A 20849-nucleotide genomic window follows, 5' to 3' on the forward strand; every position below is an offset into this window, starting at 1 on the left:
TGCCCAACCTTCACAACCTTCTACTTTTTCTTTTGGAGCCTTGTCCTTGCAAAATCAACATCTATTGAGTTCTACTTTTACTATAACAGAACCTACTAGTTTTAAACAGGCTTCTATGAATCCAGCTTGGCTGCAGGCCATGGATAAAGAGATCAGTGCTCTACAGGACAATGATACATGGGAAGTAGTGGTTTTGCCTCTAGATAGGAAGGCCTTACCCAGTAAATGGGTATATAAGGTCAAACAAAATTCAGATGGCACCATTGAGAGACTAAAGGCAAGACTTGTGATTAGAGGGGATATACAAAAGGAAGGAATAGACTACAATGAGACATTTTCCCCAGTGGTTAAGATGACAACAATTAGATGTTTTTTGACTGTTGCTATAAAGAAGGGATGGCCTGTTTCACAACTAGATGTTAACAATGCTTTTCTTCATGGAGATCTTCAAGAAGAAGTCTACATGAAGTTTCCAGCAGGTTTGACTGCCCCTACTCCTAATCATGTTTGCAAACTTAAGAAGTCATTATATGGGCTAAAGCAAGCTTCAAGGCAATGGTATGCCAAGCTTGCAGGAGCCCTTAGTTTCAAAGGATATTCAGCATCTTTGAATGACTACTCTCTGTTTTTTTAAGAAATCAGGAACTCATGTTTCTCTCATAGCTATCTATGTTGATGACATACTCATCACTGGGAATGATCCCTCAGAGTTTGAAGCTATGAAGTCTTTTCTTGACATTGAGTTCAAGATCAAGGATCTAGGTGACTTGCATTACTTCTTAGGGATGGAAATTTTAAGAGAGAAACAAGGTTTTATTGTTAGTCAAAGAAAATTCACCCTAGAATTACTGCAAGAATTTGATTGTAACTCCTTACATATAGTTTCTTCACCTCTTGATCCTAGTACCAAATTATCTGCACACTCAGGCACTCCTCTTAAAGATCCCACCATATACCGAAGGTTAATTGGTAAACTAAACTATCTTACCCACACAAGACCAGATCTATGTTTTGCAGTTCTTGTTCTAAGTCAATTCATGCAAAATCCTTATACGGATCACTTTAAAGCAGGCCTTCGCGTTGTAAGGTATCTTAAGGGAAATCTCAATCAAGGACTATTTCTCAATTCAGACCCATCTTTTTCTCTCATAGCATTTTGTGATGCCGACTGGGCATCTTGCAGAGATACTAGAAGATCTATAAGTGGGTTTTTCATCAATCTAGGTGGTGCTCTTATTTCGTGGAAATCAAAGAAACAAGCATCTATTTCACTATCATCTGCGGAATCTGAATATAGATCTATGAGGAGGGTAACAGCTGAGCTTACCTGGTTAACAAGATTGCTTAAAGATCTTTCTATTACTCCATCTCTGCCAATTCCGGTACACTCTGATAGTCAAGCTGCAATCTACATCGCCCGGAATCCGGTCTTCCATGAACAAACAAAACATGTGGAATTGGACTGTCACTTTGTAAGACAACAATTCCTTTCGGGCTTAATTTCATTGACATTTGTTCCCTCTGCTTCTCAGCTAGCAGATCTGTTTACTAAAGCTCTTTCCGGTCCCTCGCATGGATCGATTTTGTCCAAGTTGGGACTCGTTTCTCTCCCCTCCAACTTGAGGGAGGGTGTTGAGAATGAAAATCAGCTTTTCAATGATGGTCTCTAATGGAGGAATCACTGGTTTGATTGAGAAAAGTAAAGTGAAGAAGAAAGGTGAAATCGTGAGAAAGAGTAAAGAAGAGAAGAGTAAAGTTTTGAAGTCAAAGAAGGAGGAAAACAAGTTTTGGAAGTTTTAGACTTAAACCACACTTGGGCCTCATTTAGCCAGACTTGGGCTTAACCAAATTTGAGTTCCAAGTGTGTTTTGGGCCAGAATCTGTCCATCCTCAATAAAGCTGAAGATATACATTTGTACATACACAATATACAACTGGGACACGTATTCAACATAGTATAGGATTCTATCTTAGATCATTCTAGAAAATGTATAGGTGTACAAAATACAAAATATCAGAATTGTACAGCTCATAGACAGTTACAAAGTTTAGTTTATTGCATTTCTTTGCCCATGTAACTATTATAAGAATCGGGTTTTGATTTAATGAAGAGACACAAAAATTTCTCCACATTTTTTTACATTTCTTCAGAGAGAAAGAAGAATAAGTGTGTTTGTGGATGGAGGCGCGGGCGGCGATGATTATTAAGAAGAAGAAGACGAAGCAGATCTGTAGATGGGGAATGGGGTTGGGGCGTTTTTTTTCTTTTCTTTTCATGGTTATTTTTTTCTTTTATTTTTAATATTTTTTAATTAAAATTATCGTCTTCACTCGCTTTCAAATGTGTGTAACCACGCACTTCTTCTGATTCAGCAAAATAAGTGTCACATAAGCTCGATCAACAGTCAGAGGGGTTTAAAATATATGTTTTGAATAGGCTCAGGGGTCTAGATGAAACTTCGTAGAGTACAAATATCGGGATGATAAATCAGGACAAGTAGAAGGGCCTCCCAGACTATTCTGCCTAATATAAATATAAAGTATTTAAACACATTTTTCTTTTTAATCTATTTTAAAAAATAATAATACTCCTCCATACTATTTTCTTTGACATTATTTCTTTATTAGTTTGTTTAAGAAAGAACGTCACGTTTTTATATTTCGATGATGAGAAATTAAACTTTTATAACCACAAATATGTTATGATATATTTGAGATTACAAGCTTCAAAAGTTTTATAGACCCAATTATTATGTATAACAGATTTTTAGTCGCTTAAAAAGAGGAAAACAGAATAAGGTCGAAGTAGCTTGATGACAAAATAAGGGCAATCACATGGCTTAATACTAAGTATAGTAGTTGGGAACATCCATTCTGTTCAGTAGCTGTACCCCAAGGTTCATCATAATTGAAGCATGGGAAAAGTGTCACCAAGGAATCCAATCTTTGGCTCATTCAACATCTACTCACTGAAGACCAACAATAAGTGGTTACCTTCCCATAAATAAATTAAATACTCCACTAATATAATGTTTCGAATAGACAAAGTTATAAATTCCAGCTCACTTAAGGATCCTTCCTCCTCAATTCATGAACATGGCCACATTGGCTTAATATAAATACACAGCATTCTTGAACAATTTCATTTTCAAACAAATCAAACATTTTCCCTTCTTTCTACTTGCAAAAAACTTTGAGAAAAAATGTCGCCTCTATTCTCTTTCAAAATGTTAATATTTCCATTAATTATGGCAAGTCTATGGGCAGCTGCCTCAGCCAATTTTTATAACCTTGCAGATATCACTTGGGGCGAAGGACGTGGTAAAATAGTAGACGGAGGCAGAGGTCTCTCTCTGTCCATTGACAAATTTTCCGGGTCGGGTTTTCAATCCAAGCATGAATATCTCTTTGGAAGATTTGACATGCAACTCAAACTTGTCCCTGGAAACTCTGCTGGCACTGTCACCACCTTCTTTGTAAGTTCAATTTTCCTCTTATTCTACTAATCCCATTTTCAGTAGTTTCAAATCCTTTGCTATTGTACAACAACAACAAGCCCAGTATAATCCCACCATGTGGGATCCGGGGAGGGTAGAGTGTACGCAGACCTAACCCCCACCTTGAAAGGTAGGGCGGCTGTTTCCGAAAGACCCTCGGCTCAAGAGAAGAAAACAAGACAAAAGGTCAGATAGGGTCAAGCATATCGAAAACAATATGAAAACAAGGAATAACAAAAGCGAAAAAGTCATTGTAGAACAGTCCGGAAAGAAAGGAGCCGTAACTACTATAAATAAATTCCTTTGCTATTGTAGAAACTAATTAATTAAAACTTGTGTTTGTTAATTTGTGTAGCTATCATCATAAGGAGCGGGACATGACAGAGATTGATTTTGAGTTTTTAGGCAATGTTTCTGGCCAACCTTACACAGTTCATACCAGTGTTTATTCACAAGGCAAAGGCAACAAAGAACAACAATTCCATTTGTGGTTCGGCCCAACTGCCGCATTTCACACTTACTCCATTGTATGGAACGCTCAGAAAATCATGTAAGTTTTCTATAATCTCACTGCCAAAGTTTCCAAATCACTACTCCCTCAATTATAACACTATTTTCTTATTAGTCCGTTCCAACAAGTATAATATCTTCCTAATTTTTAAATGATAAAATAAAACGTCTCATTTTACCTTTAATGACAAGCTTTCACAACAACACTTAAGTAAAAGTTTTAAAAATCTTATTGAAGCACGAATATTAACACACTAGAAGTTTCAAAAAATCTTTTTCCCCCTTAAATTCTATGGCTAGTGAAATCAAGCCATATAAATTGAGACGGGAAGAGGAGTACTTTTTCTTGTTAACTATGTTGTATCATTATTCCTTGGTACTAATGATGATTGTTTGAATTGGGATTTTCAGTTTCTTGGTGGATAACAGCCCAATTAGAGTATTCAACAACCATGAAAGCCTTGGAATTCCATTCCCCAAGAGCCAACCCATGAAAGTCTACTGCAGCTTATGGAATGCAGATGAGTGGGCAACACAAGGAGGCAGAGTGAAGACTGATTGGACACATGCACCTTTCACTGCTTATTACAGAAACTTCAAAAATGATGGATGTGCAGTGTTATCTGGTTCCAATTCATGTAAGTCCAGTAATTCAGTAAACGATGCTAGGCCATGGCAAACACATTTCCTTGATGCTAAGGGCAGGAATAGGCTACGATGGGTGCACAGCAGACACATGGTTTACAATTATTGTGCTGATTCTAAGAGGTTTCCTCAAGGATATTCTCAAGAGTGCAAGCGTTCAAGGTTCTAAGTTGCTGGAAAAAGGGAATTGAGGCATTGTCTATGTTATTTATCAAGATTATATTGATTCATCTAATGTTTGTGAATAATAATGAATATATGTACCGAATTCTTTATTTGTAAGATCAAAATTCTTTATTCATTGATGCATCAACTACTGTACTGGAGTAATTACGAATATGAAAATAATGGTCAAAATCAGATTCGATTGTCTTTATTGGAACTATGATTGACTACTGATTCCCAAGGAACCGAGTTACATCTCTTTTCCATTCAAGCGTTTTTGTATTTAATATAATATTTAATTCGAAAATAAAATATCAAACTACAAATTTATGCGAACTTCATGTTATTTTTATCAACCACTATAAGATTAATCATTTCATAAGCTTGGGCTTCTGCGCTGACATAAAACCAGATACCTTATTTCTTAGAGATCATAGTTCAATTGGTCAGAGCACCGCCCTATCAACGCGGAAGCTGCCCCGTCAATCTGGACGAATTTACTTTTTATTTAGAAGTAACTCTCATCAACTAGCAGTTCACACACATGGATCCGAATAAGATCTCTTTTCCTCTCTTTTTCGCGAAGGACAATAACTTGAAATTAGCAAAGTGAAATAGACGTGTTTATGTTACATTAGGATGAACAGTTCTTTTATGAGGGTGTCCTCCTTTGTCTCTAGGCCATTTTTAAGATTAAGAGACAAGTTTAAGTTTTGTGCTCTGTCAATGCATAAATTTTTTATACCAGCAGGTGATATTAACCTGTTATAGTAGGTTACTATTTTTACGGTAATTTTTTTCCTTCTCTAAATACAAACTCAAGCTTTTTATTTTTCCTCTCTCCTCACCCCCACAGAATATCCGTCTTCCTCGTTCTCTCAAACCAGAGTTATTCAATCACCCATCTATGTTTTCTATCATTGGCTTTTTGTTCCCCATGTCTATTAGTCCACCCAAAATATTAATGTACCTTGTTATATATCCAATTTCCAGGAAAGATGCAAAAGAATTACATGGCTTAATAGTGTGATTTAAGTTGATTTCTTTTTTCAAGTTCTCTAATGTTTTCAATCTTCATAATTTATAAGGCCTTTTGAATTAGACACTGAAGTTATGTAACAGAATGGATCTTTTCAAACCAAAAAGGACCTATAACCAAGAGGTTTTTGGAACTTAATTATATTTCCATGAGCTAAAGACAAAACCTTCATCAGTGATTATTGATGATTATATTGAGAATTTGGCGTGAAAACGTCAAAAGCGGTAAATAAATTTGGAAAAGGAAATTATTTTGATTACAAGTAAACTCAGAAATATTTTAGTTAAAGTATCAATAGTATTCTACTTGCCTTTAATTTCTTTCAAATACTAAAGAAAGTTACTGTGGTAAATCACATTTGAGATTACCTGATGGTGTAGAAAAATTAGTACACTAACAGTGCACCAAACTTAAACTCTTAAGAGACTAATTTAGACCGAACCCAAAAATAGGATTTCAATTTGGCCAATAAAACCAGATTCGTCCAGCACTTCTCATTTGCTCTAATAACACGAAATTTAGACCGAACCCAAAAATAGGATGGTGTAGAAAAATTAGTACACTAACAGTGCACCAAACTTAAACTCTTAAGAGACTAATTTAGACCGAACCCAAAAATAGGATTTCAATTTGGCCAATAAAACCAGATTCGTCCAGCACTTCTCATTTGCTCTAATAACACGAAATTGGTGTTACATAAGGATGGACAGTTAGTTTATGTGAAAATTGTTACTTTTTGAACCTAATCTAGTTTTAATCAGCATTTCGAAATATGTTGGTGAAATTTTTACTCAACAAGTTATAGCGACCCTTCAGGATTTTATTGTCAATTCTGACAATTTGCCAAAATTTGTGGATTTACGCACAAATTCTAGTGATTAGTCAGGAATTGTGACAAGGCAAACTTTGCTATCAGTTTGAATTTTTTTAGAATTTTGGCTAGAAATCCTGGCAATAATTGCGACAAGACAAGTTTTTCCCGTCAATTTGTAATCTTGATGATTTGTTAGGATTTTGCTACGTAATGTCGGTCGTTTTTCTTAATGTGGTCAAAACTTAAATGGTGGTTCTAAAAGATCCTCTTTGTGCAAATATTGTTAGAAAAATAATATTTTTCTTTTTAATATCTCAAAAATAAAAGGACTTTTTGTAATGTCCCTTTTAGCCTTTGAATATGTTTTCCATTCAAACCATTTCCTAAACGTCTTTTACCAATTGATACTTCTGTTGGCTTTATTATTACTTCAATATTGAGATGTTCTCATCCACCATCAGAACGTTTGACCACATTCCATGCTTTGCCTATGTATACTCTTTTGTGTGCTCATGTTTGGAGTAGTGAAAAAAGATAGAAAAAACCAAGAATCAAATTCCTTCTCATTTTCTTTTGCTGGGTTATCTACTTTTGTGAAATTTTTGTTAGATTCTTGCTCCTAGTTTTGTGCTAGAAGAGCTTGTTGAATCCTGGGGTATACACCCATACCGGGTGAAATATCCTTAAGGACAATGTCTTAATGGACATGCCCTAAGCTTTCAAGAATTTCCTGCAATGTTCGTGATCAAGTATTTTCCGTAAGATTTCCAACAATCTTAAGGATATTTCTCGCTCTTTTAAAATCTTTCGGAAAATTGATAGAGAACAACTTAGTACAATCTGTCTAAGTTACAGGTATGTTTCTGAATTATATTATAATGGAAAATATATGTATAACTATCTAAAAGGAAAGTAGTAGTGATTTTGATATGATTAGTTTATACTTTTATTTGATACTTTTAAGTTGTGCTCTAAAATTTATAAGTGGGTTTATGATAATAATGATGTTTTACAAGTTTGAGATTTTGTGGTAACAATTTTTATATTGGATAACGTACTTAATTACTTTAGGCTCTGAAAATAATCATTGCTTCTTTCTTGGTCATTTGGGTCAACAAGCCCAGCTGAAAACAGCTTATAAGCTGCTTTTTTTAAGCCCATCCAAACAGACCCATTTATTTTTTTGCGCTTATTTTAAGTACAAAATGATTTATAAGCTGGCCAGTCAAATACTTACAAACGAGTTCAAAAGTGTTGAATACTTAAATTATAATTGGGTTTTTTGCCTTACAAATTCAAGACTTTTACTAGGAGATAAAGGCTTAAAACAATGTTAATCTTTTGGTTAATGAATTTAAGTTGTCCTCAATAAATAAATTTAAGTGTGTGGGTCTGTGTATCACTATATGTGATTGTTGATCCTTTAAGGTGGAATACTGATTAATTTATTACGGCTTATTATTAATTTGTTGATATTGAATTATTATAGATATGTATAGAGATCTCTCGTAATATATATTTGAAATGCTTAGACATGATTTATTGAAGTATTTTATAGAATATAAATTATGAGACTCGCTAATCATGAAGGGTGTTGTCCTTCAACTATTTATTTACACAACTATGTCTCCATGATGTATACTTGGTGAGTAAAATGTTTTAGCTCAAAGAAAAAAAAATTGAGATTGTCAATTATTCCTAATGGATGATTTCATGTGAACGATCTTTCATATGAATAATATTGTTTGGGTGTATGGCAAAATATTGTCATCATGCTCCTAATTGTAAAAGAAGATTAAGAAAAATGATAATCCCGCTAAGCGAAAATAAATTTGAGTAAGCGAATGATATAATTGTTGTGATCATTTCTTAAGTGAATCTTGTGGCTAATGCAAGAGATTGGGTGTTAAGACTTTTGTGCTACAAAGCATATTAGTGTTGATAAAGTTAATTTTATGTCACTCAAGTTGAAGAAGAAGAATGATTTGTTTATGTTGGTGATTCAAGACCTATTCAAGTTCTTAAAGTCAATTTAGAAAAGAAAAAAAAATATCGGCATTAGCGTTGGAGTGAAAATTTTATTTGAGAATTATGAGGTTGCATAAAAAAAATTATTCTACCCTATTCCTAACGTTGGCTTATGGCTCCATGGTGTAACAGACCATTAATGAGTCAATATCATCATTCCATAACAGATTCATTTGAATTAGCCTTGAAGTCAATTTGTACAATCATTTGAAATTCTTGGATTGAATTGAGTTAAATCATAAATGCCTTCTAATGTCAGGAAGGTTACATTGAACAGACCATGAGCCCTTGTCGATTTTGGTGACGTATTAATTTTCTTCTTTGACCTTTGCTTCATATGAGCTATTAATCTCCTTTATTTTCATTAATCAGCTTCTTACCGTTTGCAAGCATATTCAATATGATAAAATGTCTTATGAGTTATGAAAATATTATTCTTCTATCTTAAATTTTTTGAAAATGTGGGGGTTACGATGTCTTACTAGAGTTATGTTCAGAGAGTCTTTAAAAGTGTAATATTCACTTGGTCTTATTATTCAAAATGTTTTTACAAATAAAGATTTGAGGAGATGCCGCATATTATTTGATAATGAAATTAATTTTATTTTAAAAAATAATATTTGAGAGGTACCACAATTATGATATTGAATGAAGTGGATTTCCCATTGTATTAGAGGGTTACAATGATAAAAACTGGATCTCTGATTCAGATGAGACGAAATCCACAACAGGTTATGTGTTCACCTTGAATGGGGTTTTGAATGTAAATCAGATAAATAAATAATAATAATAATAACTAAATTTATCATGAAATATGAGTTGGCTGGCAATGAGATTGAATGGTTACGAAACCTGTTGATAAGTATTCCACTAGGAATTAAACGGACACTTTTGTGTCGATATGTTGTGATTGCCAAGCCATAATAACCATTGCAAAAGATGAATCCTTCAATTGGAAGTTTAATAGAAAAGATTTATTGGAGACACATTGTGATTAGAGCAGTTGTTGTGAGATGTGATAATTTCTTTATTTATGTGAAGTCTGAGGTGAATTTGGCCGATTCACAAGACTAAAAGAAACATCGAGGGGAATGAAACTTTTGTCATTTGAGAAGATTAACAATGATGGTAATCCAACCTATGTAATTGGAGATCCCATGAATTAGGTTCATATGGGTAATAACAAGTCATTAGTTGATCATAAAGGCACTATTAAATTATGTCTCTTCCTATGGTGTGTGAATATAGTACAAAACTGCAAGGCAAAGTGAGATTGAGCTATAAACTCTTAATCCCATTACCATATTCTTTATAGGTGGTGTATTGCTCTGCAGAATACACTTGATGGGTGGACCTATATGAGTGTGGAGTGGTGCTGCTCCTATGAAATTGTGATGGATTTCTAGAGCACTCATGAGTACCAGGACATGCGCATGGCCTCTTAGCACAATACCGCGATAACGACAAAGATTGTGCGAGTATAATGTGATAGAATAAGACTCTAGGCTTGCGAAAGAATTCTTGGTTCATAGAAGTTCTAAACTTCACCAATTGTTCTGCAAGTTTAATCATATTTTATCTAGGTCTGATTCATAGTCTACGAGACATCAGATTCGACGCATTGTACTCATATGTGAAAATCCAGCAAAACTTCTTATTTATTTATTTTATTATTTTTGAGATATATGGGAGATTGTTAGAAAAATAATATTTTTCTTTTTAATATCTCAAAAATAAAAGGACTTTTGTAACGTCCCTTTTAGCCTTTGAATACGTTTTCCGTTCAAACCATTTCCTAAACGTCTTTTACCAATTGATACCCTTTTAATAGCCTTAATGGCTTTATTATTACTTCAATATTGAGATGTTCTCATCCATTATCCGAACTTGACATTCCATGCTTGGCCTGTATATACTCTTTTGTGTGCTCATGTTTGGAACAGTGAAAAATCATAGAAAAAATCAAGAATCAAATTTCTTCTCATTTTCTTTTGCTGGGTTATCTACTTTTGTGAAATTTTTGTTAAATTCTGGCTCCTAGTTTTGTACTAAAAGAGCTTGTTGAATCCTGGGGATATACTCATACCGGGTGAAATATCTTTAAGGACAGTGTCTTAATGGACATGCCCTAAGCTTTCAAGAATTTCCTGCAAGGTTCATGATCAAGTATTTTCCGACAAAGTTCGTGATCAAGTATTTTTTGCAATATTTCCAATAAATATTAAAAATCACGTTTCCACAATGTGTTATATAAATTGTCTTTTGCTTTTCCCGAATAAATCATTTTTATCAACTGTGATTTACGAATCGCGCTTGTCAAATGTGTTTTATAATGTGCGTTGGTCAAATTTCTACGATATGCATGGGTAAACCCATGCTTCGTCGTCAGTCATCACTAAAAAAAAAAAGAATAATAATAATAATAATGGTGGGCCCCAATCTTCTTTAATAGTAGAAAAATTGTAAAAAAAAAAAAAAAAAAAAAAGTGGGGCCCAATCTTCTATAATAGGAATGGAACAAAAAAAATTTTAAGGTGGGGCCCACTCTTCTATAATAGTAGAGATAAAAAAATTAAGGTGGGGTCCGCGTGGAGAATTAGGAGACAATTGCAAAAAAAAAAAAGGTGGGGTCCACGTGAAGAAGTAGGAGACAATTTCAAATTGTTAAAAAAAAAATTAAGGTAGGGCTCAATCTTCTATAATAGTAGGAAAAGAAAAAAAAATTAAAGGTGGGCTTCACTCTTCTATAATAGTAGAGATTAAAAAAAATTAAGGTGGGGTTCGCGTGGAGAATTAAGAGATAATTGCAAAAAAAAAAAAAAAAAACTTAAGGTGGGGTCCATGTGAAGAAGTAGGAGACAATTGCTAGGAAAAAAATAAAGGTGGAGTCCACGTGAAGAAGTAGGAGAAAATTGCAACAAAAAAATAGGATATTTAAATAATAATAATAAGTTCAGAAAATAGTAAAGGTACGCTTAGAGAAAATGTAAAGAAAAGAAATTCAGGAAAGAAGCAATAACGATTTAAATTGAACACAAAACTGCTAAAGAAGTCATAAAACCAAAAGATTTAAAACTTATACCTTTGGGTATAAGTTTAGACACATACGTCTCACACCAATAATGAAGAATAACATCAAGAAGACGAAATATAAACGGTCTTCTATAATAGTAAATTTTAAAAAATAACAATAATAATAATAAGGTGGGGCACACTCTTCTATAATAGTAAAAAAAAATTAAGCTGGGGCCCACTTTTCTGTAATAGTATTAATAAAAAAAAAACAAATTTAGGGAGGGGGGGGGGCACTTTTCCATAATAGTAGAGATAAAAAAAAAATTAAGGTAGGATCCACGTGAAGAATTAGGAGACAATTGCAAAAACAAAAAAACATTAAGGTGAGGTCCACGTGAAGAAGAAAAAAAAATAGGACGTTTAAATAATGATAATAAGTTTAGAAAATGATAAACGTATGTTTAGAGAAAATTTAAAGAAGAGAAATTCAGGAAAAAAATAATGATTTAAATTGAAGACAAAAACCACTAAAGAAGTCATAAAACCAAAGGATTTAAAACTTATACCCACACATACGTCTCACCCAAATAATGAGGAATAACATCGAGAAGACGAAATATAAACGGTCAAGAAACGTATTTGGCCACGTGTCACTTTTACACTCCTTTTACTTTTCACTATTTTATCATGCTCACATAATTCCACTTAATAGACAAATAACATTTGTGTATATGTATTAATGTTCATCTATATATATGCATCGACAGTGCAAATTTAGGTATGTTTATTAGCAATATAAAATATATATACTATCACTACCCAATACATAAATCTTTACAATTGTACACAACTACATATACATAGATACATTATATAATCCAAAGTGTTGGGCCCGTGCGCAGCACGGGCATACGCCATCTAGTCTACTATATAGTAGCATGGGTTTTACCCGTGCTTCGTCGTCAGTCCCCCCTTTAAAAAAAAAAAAAAAAAGTGGATCCCACCATCTTCAAACTCATATATATAAAAAAAGAAAAAGTGGACCCCATATTAAAAAAACAAGCAATGTAAAAAAAAAGGCACCCCATATTAAAAAATCAAATAATATTCATGTAATTCCCAAAATATCCCCATTAAGTCAATAATGGTGGATTCATTGTCACATGTCTATCAACCCATTAATAGGAGCAAATGAAATTATTTCTTCAAAAGGTTAAGTAGCCAAACCATACAATTTCCTTTCTTTTCTTATATTAGCCTGAGATCTAATCTAGATATTTAACTATTGTATTTGCTATTCCGCCATGTCATTTATTTGTTATGTTTACTAAATAAATATACTTAAAATATTTATATTTTAAAATAAGATAGAATTTAATCACTTTTTCATTTTTATTCTTACTCTAATAAATTTGAAAAGAGATTAATGTCATAAAATAAAAAATAATATTAAATGGAGATCAAATAATTAATAAGGTAAATTAGTCAAATTATAATTCTAATTGACGTTTTCTTAAAAAACCATGCAAAAGACAACATGACAAGTAAAATGAGCTAAACTAAGAATATTTACCAAAAATTAAAAAATAGTAGTTCTTCGTTTAAATAGAAAATCAAATTTCTACTTTGTTTCGTTTTAAACAAGTAAAATTAATTTAATAATTAGAATTAGAATTATCCAAATCAAAATTTGATAAAAAAAAATAATAAGTATTGTTTAGGTCAAATCTACATACATTAACAATAGAATATTTTACACCTTTAAATTAATCAAATTAAAATTCAATGTATCAACTGATGCTTAAATATTGCTATTGTTTTATCTCAAAGAGAGGAAAATAGTTTTCTTTTAAACAAGTCTTCTCTTTTAAAAAGTATTAATAAATTTTTGCCAACTTTGTAATCGTAGCAAACACTAATATAATAAAGTTTTGGATACAAAGCACAAATTACAATGTTATATTAATCGTGTTTTGAACATAGTATATATATATATATATGCATAAAAACAGTGCAAACTTATGTATGTTTATTAGCAATATAAAATATATATATTATCATTACCCAAATACAATTAGAGCAATTCGCATAATTGCCCTTCTTTTGGGGTGGTCTTTAAATTTTATCCTTCATATTTGCGGTCTTTAAATTTTGCCCCTCATATTTGTGGTCTTTAAGTTTTGCCCTTAGCTTGGATACCTGAGGTTCTGGGTTCGAACCCCCGCTCAGGCATAAAATAAAAAAATAATTTCGCAAGCTGGGACTGGAGGGAGTGTATGCCGGATCCGACATAAAGTCCTTAAGGAAAAACTAAAGTTATGCTGGAGGGGGCATAACTTTTCCTCAAGGCATAGTTTTAGTTATGCCTTATGGGGCAAAACTTTTCCATAAGGAACTATGCCTTATGGGGAAGACTTTTAATTAAGGCATAACCAAAAATATGCCTCATAAGACAGAATTTTTCCTTAAGGCAAACTTTTAGTGTTGCCTTAATGAAAAGTTCCGCCTTATGGGGCATACTTTTCGTTATATTTTATGGGGCACACTTTTAGTTAAGGCATAACTAAAAGTATGCCCCATAAGGCGAAACTTTTCCTTAAGGCATAATTAAAAGTTTGCCTTGAAAAGTAAAAAAAATAAAATATATGTCTCAAAGCAAAGTCTACCCCCTCCGGCATAACTTTAATTTTTCCTTAAGGATTGTATGTCGGATCTGACATAAAGTCCTTAAGGAAAAACTAAAGTTATGCCGGAGGGGGCATAACTTTTCTTCAAGGCATAGTTTTAGTTATGCCTTATGGGGCAAAACTTTTCCATAAGGAACTATGCCTTATGGGGCAGACTTTTAATTAAGGCATAACCAAAAGTATGCCTCATAAGACAGAATTTTTCCTTAAGGTAAACTTTTAGTGTTGCCTTAATGAAAAGTTCCGCCTTATGAGACATACTTTTAGTTATATTTTGTGGGGCACATTTTTAGTTAAGGCATAACTAAAAGTATGCCCCATAAGGCGGAACTTTTCCTTAAGGCATAATTAAAAGTTTTCCTTGAAAAGTAAAAAAAATAAAATATATGTCTCAAAGCAAAGTCTGCCCCCTCCGGCATAACTTTAGTTTTTTCTTAAGGATTGTATGCCGGATCCGGCATACACTCCCCCCAGCCCTGTCTTGCGATTTTTTTATTTTATTTTATGCCTGAGCGGGGGTTCGAACCCAGAACCCCAGGTATCCAAGCGAAGGGCAAAACTTAAAGAACACAAATATGAGGGGCAAAATTTAAAGACCACCCAAAAGAAGGGCAATCCGTGCAAAAAATGATACAATTATATACACATAGATACACTATAATCTAAAGTGTTAGACTCGTACTGCGGGCATACCCCTTCGAGTACCTTTTATAAATAGGGGTTTCTGAATGCGATAGAAAGAAATTAGTAAATATTCACTTTTTAAACCACTATCAAGCTTTAGATACTATTTAAAAAGGTCCAAAGTGCTGGAGTTTCACTTGTATGAGGAATTTCGAACTCCAGCATAGTATACTAGATTTTTTCTTGTAAAAATTTCGAAATCCAACAGTTGTTCATTGTGCCAAATTTGATTTCCGCATTAAAGAGTGGTTATTTCTCTATTACATCTTAAATAGTGGACAAAAACTGTGCAAAAAGTGGCTATTCGACCTAATTTTTACGATTTACAGCCATGAGTGACGTTTCCGTTTATGGGCCGACCATCCGCAAATGGCCCAAACATGGTAGGTGAACATCATTGAATTTGTCCCGTTTGTTGCTATGTTAATGAAGAACATTTTTCCAGCAGTAACATGAAAGTAGTACCTACACACTTGTTTTAATCGATGAATATTATATATAAACCCATAGACATATCAGATTTAACCTCTGATTATGCAGTCTACCTCAATTATTCCACTCCATACTTGCTCCTTCTACCCAATTCCTAAGCATTTTCATTCCCTTAATCTCAACAACAAGAAAAAAACTCTTTCTCATTTCACAACCAAGTGTTGTTTCACTGTCACTTCCACACATAGTTGCAGCAAAGAACAAGAAAAACCCAAAAGGCACAACAATATTGACACAAACCCAGATCGACAGAACAACATAAATTGGGAAGAATTCTATTCTTCAATTCAAGAAGAGACAACCCATTACAAAGAAACGGACGAATTTGAACTTGCTAGTCATTTAGGCATTAAAACAAACATGTGGTGGACAGACATGAAAGCTGCATTAGGACAAAGGATTAATGTAGAGGGTATTGTTTCTTCATTAGGGGTTTTCTCTAAAGACAAACATTTAGCAATCCCACATGTTAGTGTGCAAGATATAAGGTATATTGATTGGGTTGAGTTAAAGAAAAGAGGGTTTGAAGGTGTGGTATTTGATAAGGATAATACAATTACTGTTCCTTATTCTTTGAGCTTGTGGAATCCTCTTGCTTCTTCTATTGATCACTGCAAATCTTTGTTTGGTAATAATATTGCAGTGTATAGCAACTCTGCAGGTAATTCGATTGGTTTCTTTTAGAGATAATGGTCAAAAACACACCTCAACTATCGTTATTTCCGCGAGTTTCACACCCCAACTAGGTAGGAAAAGAGAATAACCGATAGTTGAGGTGTGCTTTAATATGTAGATGCTGATAGTTCAGGTAAGAAAAGAATACAGTTGAGGTGTGTTTTAATATATAGATGTTGATGGTTCAGGTAGAAAAAGGGAACAACTGATAGCGCCTGTTTTAATATATAGATGTTGATAGTTCACATAGAAAAAAGGAACAACTTATAGTTGGGATGTGTTTTAATATATAGATGTTGATAGTTCTGGGAGGAAAAGGGAACAACTGATAGTTGAGGCGTGTTTTAATATATAGATGTTGATAGTTCAGGTAGGAAAGTTGAGGTGTATTTTAATATATAGATGTTAATGATTCAGGTAGGAAAAGGGAACGGCTGATAGTTGGGGTGTGAAACTCGTGAAAAGTGATAGTTCGGGTGTTTTTGACAATTAACTTTTTATTTTAAGATTTATTTTAGGTCTGAAGATTTGTCTCAGTGGAAACTCAGTATTTGTGATTTGTGAATTTGTAGGATTAGATGAATATGACCCTGATGGTAGAAAAGCGAGAATTCTTGAACGTGCAATTGGAATTAAAGTCATTAAGCACAGTAAGTTGAATTTGCTATTTTGTGATTCAATTTTGCGGTAATCTATTACTCCCTCTGTTTCAATTTGCTTGTCTTAGTCTGACTCAGCGCAGAGTTTAAGAAAATAAAGAAGACTTTTGAATCCTATGTTGGGTGCAAAGAGTTGTTAAATATAGAAAGTGATATTCTTTTTTGAAATATACTAAAAAGGAAAGTAAGACAAACAAAGTGAAACGGAGGGGGTTATATATTGCATGTGCCATTTCTATAGTAATTCCAGCAACTCGCCGTATTTCTCTAGTTCTCTTGTCAATACAACTCCGAAGTGACAAAAATTAACAATGCTAAATCAAACAATTGAGTTATATGAATATTACTTGTGTATCTATGAGTTAATGCTATTTGTATTTGCTTTCTTTATCTGTATACTATAGGGACAAAGAAGCCGGCTGGAACAGCTGAAGAAATTGAAAAGCAATTTGGTTGTGAATCGTCAAGACTTATTATGGTACATTTGGTTCTTTCAATTTTTTATAAGCTTCTCCTTCCTATCTAAGTTGACAGTCCATGTTGTGTCCTTCGCAGGTGGGTGATAGGCCGTTTACAGACATTGTTTATGGTAACAGAAATGGTTTTCTTACTATTTTGACAAAACCATTAAGTTGTGCAGAGGAGCCATTAATTGTACAGCAGGTTAGATTTCCTGTAGATGATTTTTTTTTTTTTTTAATGATTGGTTCATATTAATTGAGTAATGACTTACCTAGGCTATGGTAGTCTTTTTAATAACGGTGGTATCTAGGTTAGCTTGCACACACCTCGACTAATCCACCTATGTTGAACTAAATTTCCAATAGTGTTAACCTCTTGAGCTATCAATTTTAACTTTTTTATCCAACCTGAATGCTTGCACAGATCTTTTTATCTTTTAACTGCATATATCCAATATTTGAAGTGAAATTTCCGTGTTATTTGTTGTGATACTAACTGTAATTTGGGGTTTGTGTATAAGCTGAGCACTGATCTGCTGATCAGGCTTCTTGGCCTGGGCTCCTCTTACCCGGTCAGTCATCAGATTTTCTGGCTGCTCTAAGCTAAATTGTTTGCCAGCAGCTGTTGTTTTTACTGGCATTGTCCGTCGAGATAAATCCGTGGCGGTGACTGTACAGTCGACATCTTATTCTCCCCTACTTGAAAAACTAACTGATATTTTTGTTACTTTTGTCTCAATAAACTTTTACTATTATCAAGTAAAGACGACTTTCTGATGATTAAACCACTCTGGCATCTTGCTGTCATATACTGCTGCCAATGGGAGTTGGTACATTGGATGCCTCATCCACTATATTCTGACAGCTGCTCATGAGAATTAGGTCCATCACCTGCATTATTTTGTCATTTTGACTTCCAAAATCACTGGCGTGATTGCTGCCTTAATCCCTATGTAACAATTCGTTATGAGATAAGTAATCACTTTTTCAATTTCATGTTGTCTCTCATCAGATTGCTTTTTTATGGATGCTGAAAGAAGTAATGACTAAAATGGCATCTTGACACCTTCTTTGTATACCACGTGTTTTGTTAGGTGATGATGTTTGTGTAGGGTTCTGACTGACAGTAAAAAGTAAGGCTGAATACATAGACACACAAACTTGTCCGAATTTTTCATTTAGCTGTCTAAGCTAAGCCTATGACCCATTAACACCTGACCTATATTCATGGAGATCTTAACTAAGCCTGTCATTCTCTCCGACTCTGTATCCTAACTCAGGGCAAACTATCTCTAGATGGCCAAGTGAAAAGTAGAATTGATACTTAAATTGTGCCCTATTAGACACATGTTGCTGAGGTGGCACATAGCATGGGTATCACATGTATTGAGCGCGTGAATATGTTGAAAATGAGCTGACATGTACTTTCTTCTTCCTCATCTCTCTTCTCTCTCAATGAAACAAGACCCATCTCCTTACATTTCCCCCTAAAACTCCACCAATGAACGTCCACAACAACCCCCTCTTCCATGACAAAAACCAAAAACACTCATGCAAGCGATCTACTTCTTTAGATAAATATTATCCATTGTTTCCATTGCAACACTCTGGAACGACAAAGTCAAATCAGGTAATATGAACCAGAAAAAAAAAAGTATACATGGCAGAGTATTACAATGGAAAAAGCACCTTAATTGACTTCAAAATTAGATGAGCTTAGATCTCAAGTTAGTGCACCAAAATGCAGCAAAAAAAGATGAAAGAGAGCGCAAAGTGAATAAAATTAACCTCACCGATTCTCAGGAAAGTTCGAGCAACAAGTAAGAAAGGCAATCCAGCTATGTAGCAATGGCCGTGAGAACTGTAGTGATAGACACACACCTCATCGATCCCTGTCTCTAAACTCTTTAACAACCTATCAACATGTGAGTGATGGTTGATGGGAAAGAATTCATTGGTAACCATTAGGTCTTTCTGGAGTTACTTTCCAGGAAGTTCCTTTCATTAAAGGTTGGGCTTTTACAGCGAGAATGGAGAAAAAAGATCGACTGAAAAGAGTGGAGGAAGATGAATGATGACTGTTTCTTGTTAGCTTTTGAGTCTTGGTTTGGTTTCGATGGAGGAAAGAGTTGTTATTCTGGGGGAGAAGAAGGAACAGCAGGGAGTTGAAAATAATAAACCTTTTTCTTTGGCTCAAGAGCTATTTGTTTGGATTATTTTGGATTAAGTGCCACATGTCTTTCTTTCATTGGCTTCTTTGCCAAGTCGGCCGCATCTGAACTACACGCATCTCATATCCTTTGCTGTTTCGGTTGCATATGTCTAATAGATACACTTGGAGCATAAATTAGGTGTTCAATACGTCAAGAGCTTTTTGTTTAGGCAGCTAAATGAAAATTCGGACAAGTTTGTGTGTTTGTCTATGTATTCATATCCCTGAAGTTGGGATAAGAAATATTTGGATATGGCCTTTGGATATTAAAGTAACGTGTTTTGGATGGAATGCTTCCCTCTCAAATTATCTTGTAATTTACCTAGTTTCATTGGAATGTTTTCATTGAAAGAACAAAATATCTGCAGGTCAGGGTACTCGAGGTGGCCCTTGTGAACCGATGGTCTAGCCAGGGGATGAAGCCAACCAGTCACACACTTCTTCCTGATTGCCAGCAGTGTGTAAAAGACGATCCACTTTAGGTTTTTTCTTTAGATGAAGTGAGAAAAATTCATCTCCTTCCCACCCCAAGGAAAAAGAAAACAACCCGACCATGAACAACAATTTTTGTTACGGCCACAAATAATTATACAGGATTATTTCCATGGGTTTGCTTCTTGTGTCTGAAATCTGATAAGAATGCTATTTCGATATTTGTTTGACTGAATCAGAGAAGAACTTTCCCTCTTGAATTGAGTATGTTTGCGCTTGAATCTGAAAAGCTAATCGGAGATGATTACACAAACATTGTATGTCAACGAGTTCATTCTCTTAGTTGAATGTCTTATTCTGGTTGATTTCAACATATCGTCACATTATTTCCAAATGTTGCAAGTCATATTGAATTGTGTTGTATGACTGGGCCTAATGAAATTGACAATCCCCTTAGTCAATAATTGAATGACCTCAGTCTGTCAACATTGTTCTGACTATTGCTATATAAACAAATCCACCAACTTGATTGATAGAAAACAATATTTCAAATAAATTCATGAACCAAACTCCTAACACTTTTCTACTGTCGCAGTCATGCCCATCCCTGTTTGACCTTTTTTTTTTTTTTTCTTAATAATGGAATCTCTGGACGATAATATTCAGTAATATGAAAATTAAAGGGTATTGACATAAGATTTTTTCCGAATTTGTTCATGGTGATAACTAATGAAGTCCCATAACTGGTTATCAAATGATTGAATAACCGGGAGCAATTTACTTATGATACTTAGTTGACATAAATCAGCCAAAAGTCCTAAGATTAAAGTGATA

The 20849-nt window shown here is 34.0% G+C and overlaps 2 protein-coding genes across 2 annotated transcripts; both read left to right on the plus strand.

Annotated features, from left to right (window-relative positions):
• Positions 1 to 3186: 3186 nt before the first annotated feature.
• Positions 3187 to 4973, plus strand: LOC132617309 (xyloglucan endotransglucosylase protein 1-like). The gene is given in 4 exon segments (XM_060332283.1): positions 3187 to 3476; positions 3853 to 3879; positions 3881 to 4047; positions 4419 to 4973. Coding segments are annotated over 4 exon segments (870 nt in total). The 5' UTR covers positions 3187 to 3203; the 3' UTR covers positions 4822 to 4973.
• Positions 4974 to 15482: 10509 nt separating this feature from the next.
• Positions 15483 to 20386, plus strand: LOC132618294 (phosphatidylglycerophosphate phosphatase 1, chloroplastic/mitochondrial). Its single transcript, XM_060333362.1, has 5 exons — positions 15483 to 16237; positions 16824 to 16901; positions 17315 to 17388; positions 17466 to 17573; positions 19952 to 20386. Exons 1-5 carry the CDS (start codon positions 15619 to 15621, stop codon positions 20063 to 20065), a joined length of 993 nt encoding a protein of 330 aa, XP_060189345.1. The 5' UTR covers positions 15483 to 15618; the 3' UTR covers positions 20066 to 20386.
• The last annotated feature ends 463 nt before the right edge of the window (positions 20387 to 20849 follow it).

This window comes from Lycium barbarum, chromosome 11 (assembly GCF_019175385.1).
Source record: "Lycium barbarum isolate Lr01 chromosome 11, ASM1917538v2, whole genome shotgun sequence".
NCBI lineage: Eukaryota > Viridiplantae > Streptophyta > Magnoliopsida > Solanales > Solanaceae > Lycium > Lycium barbarum.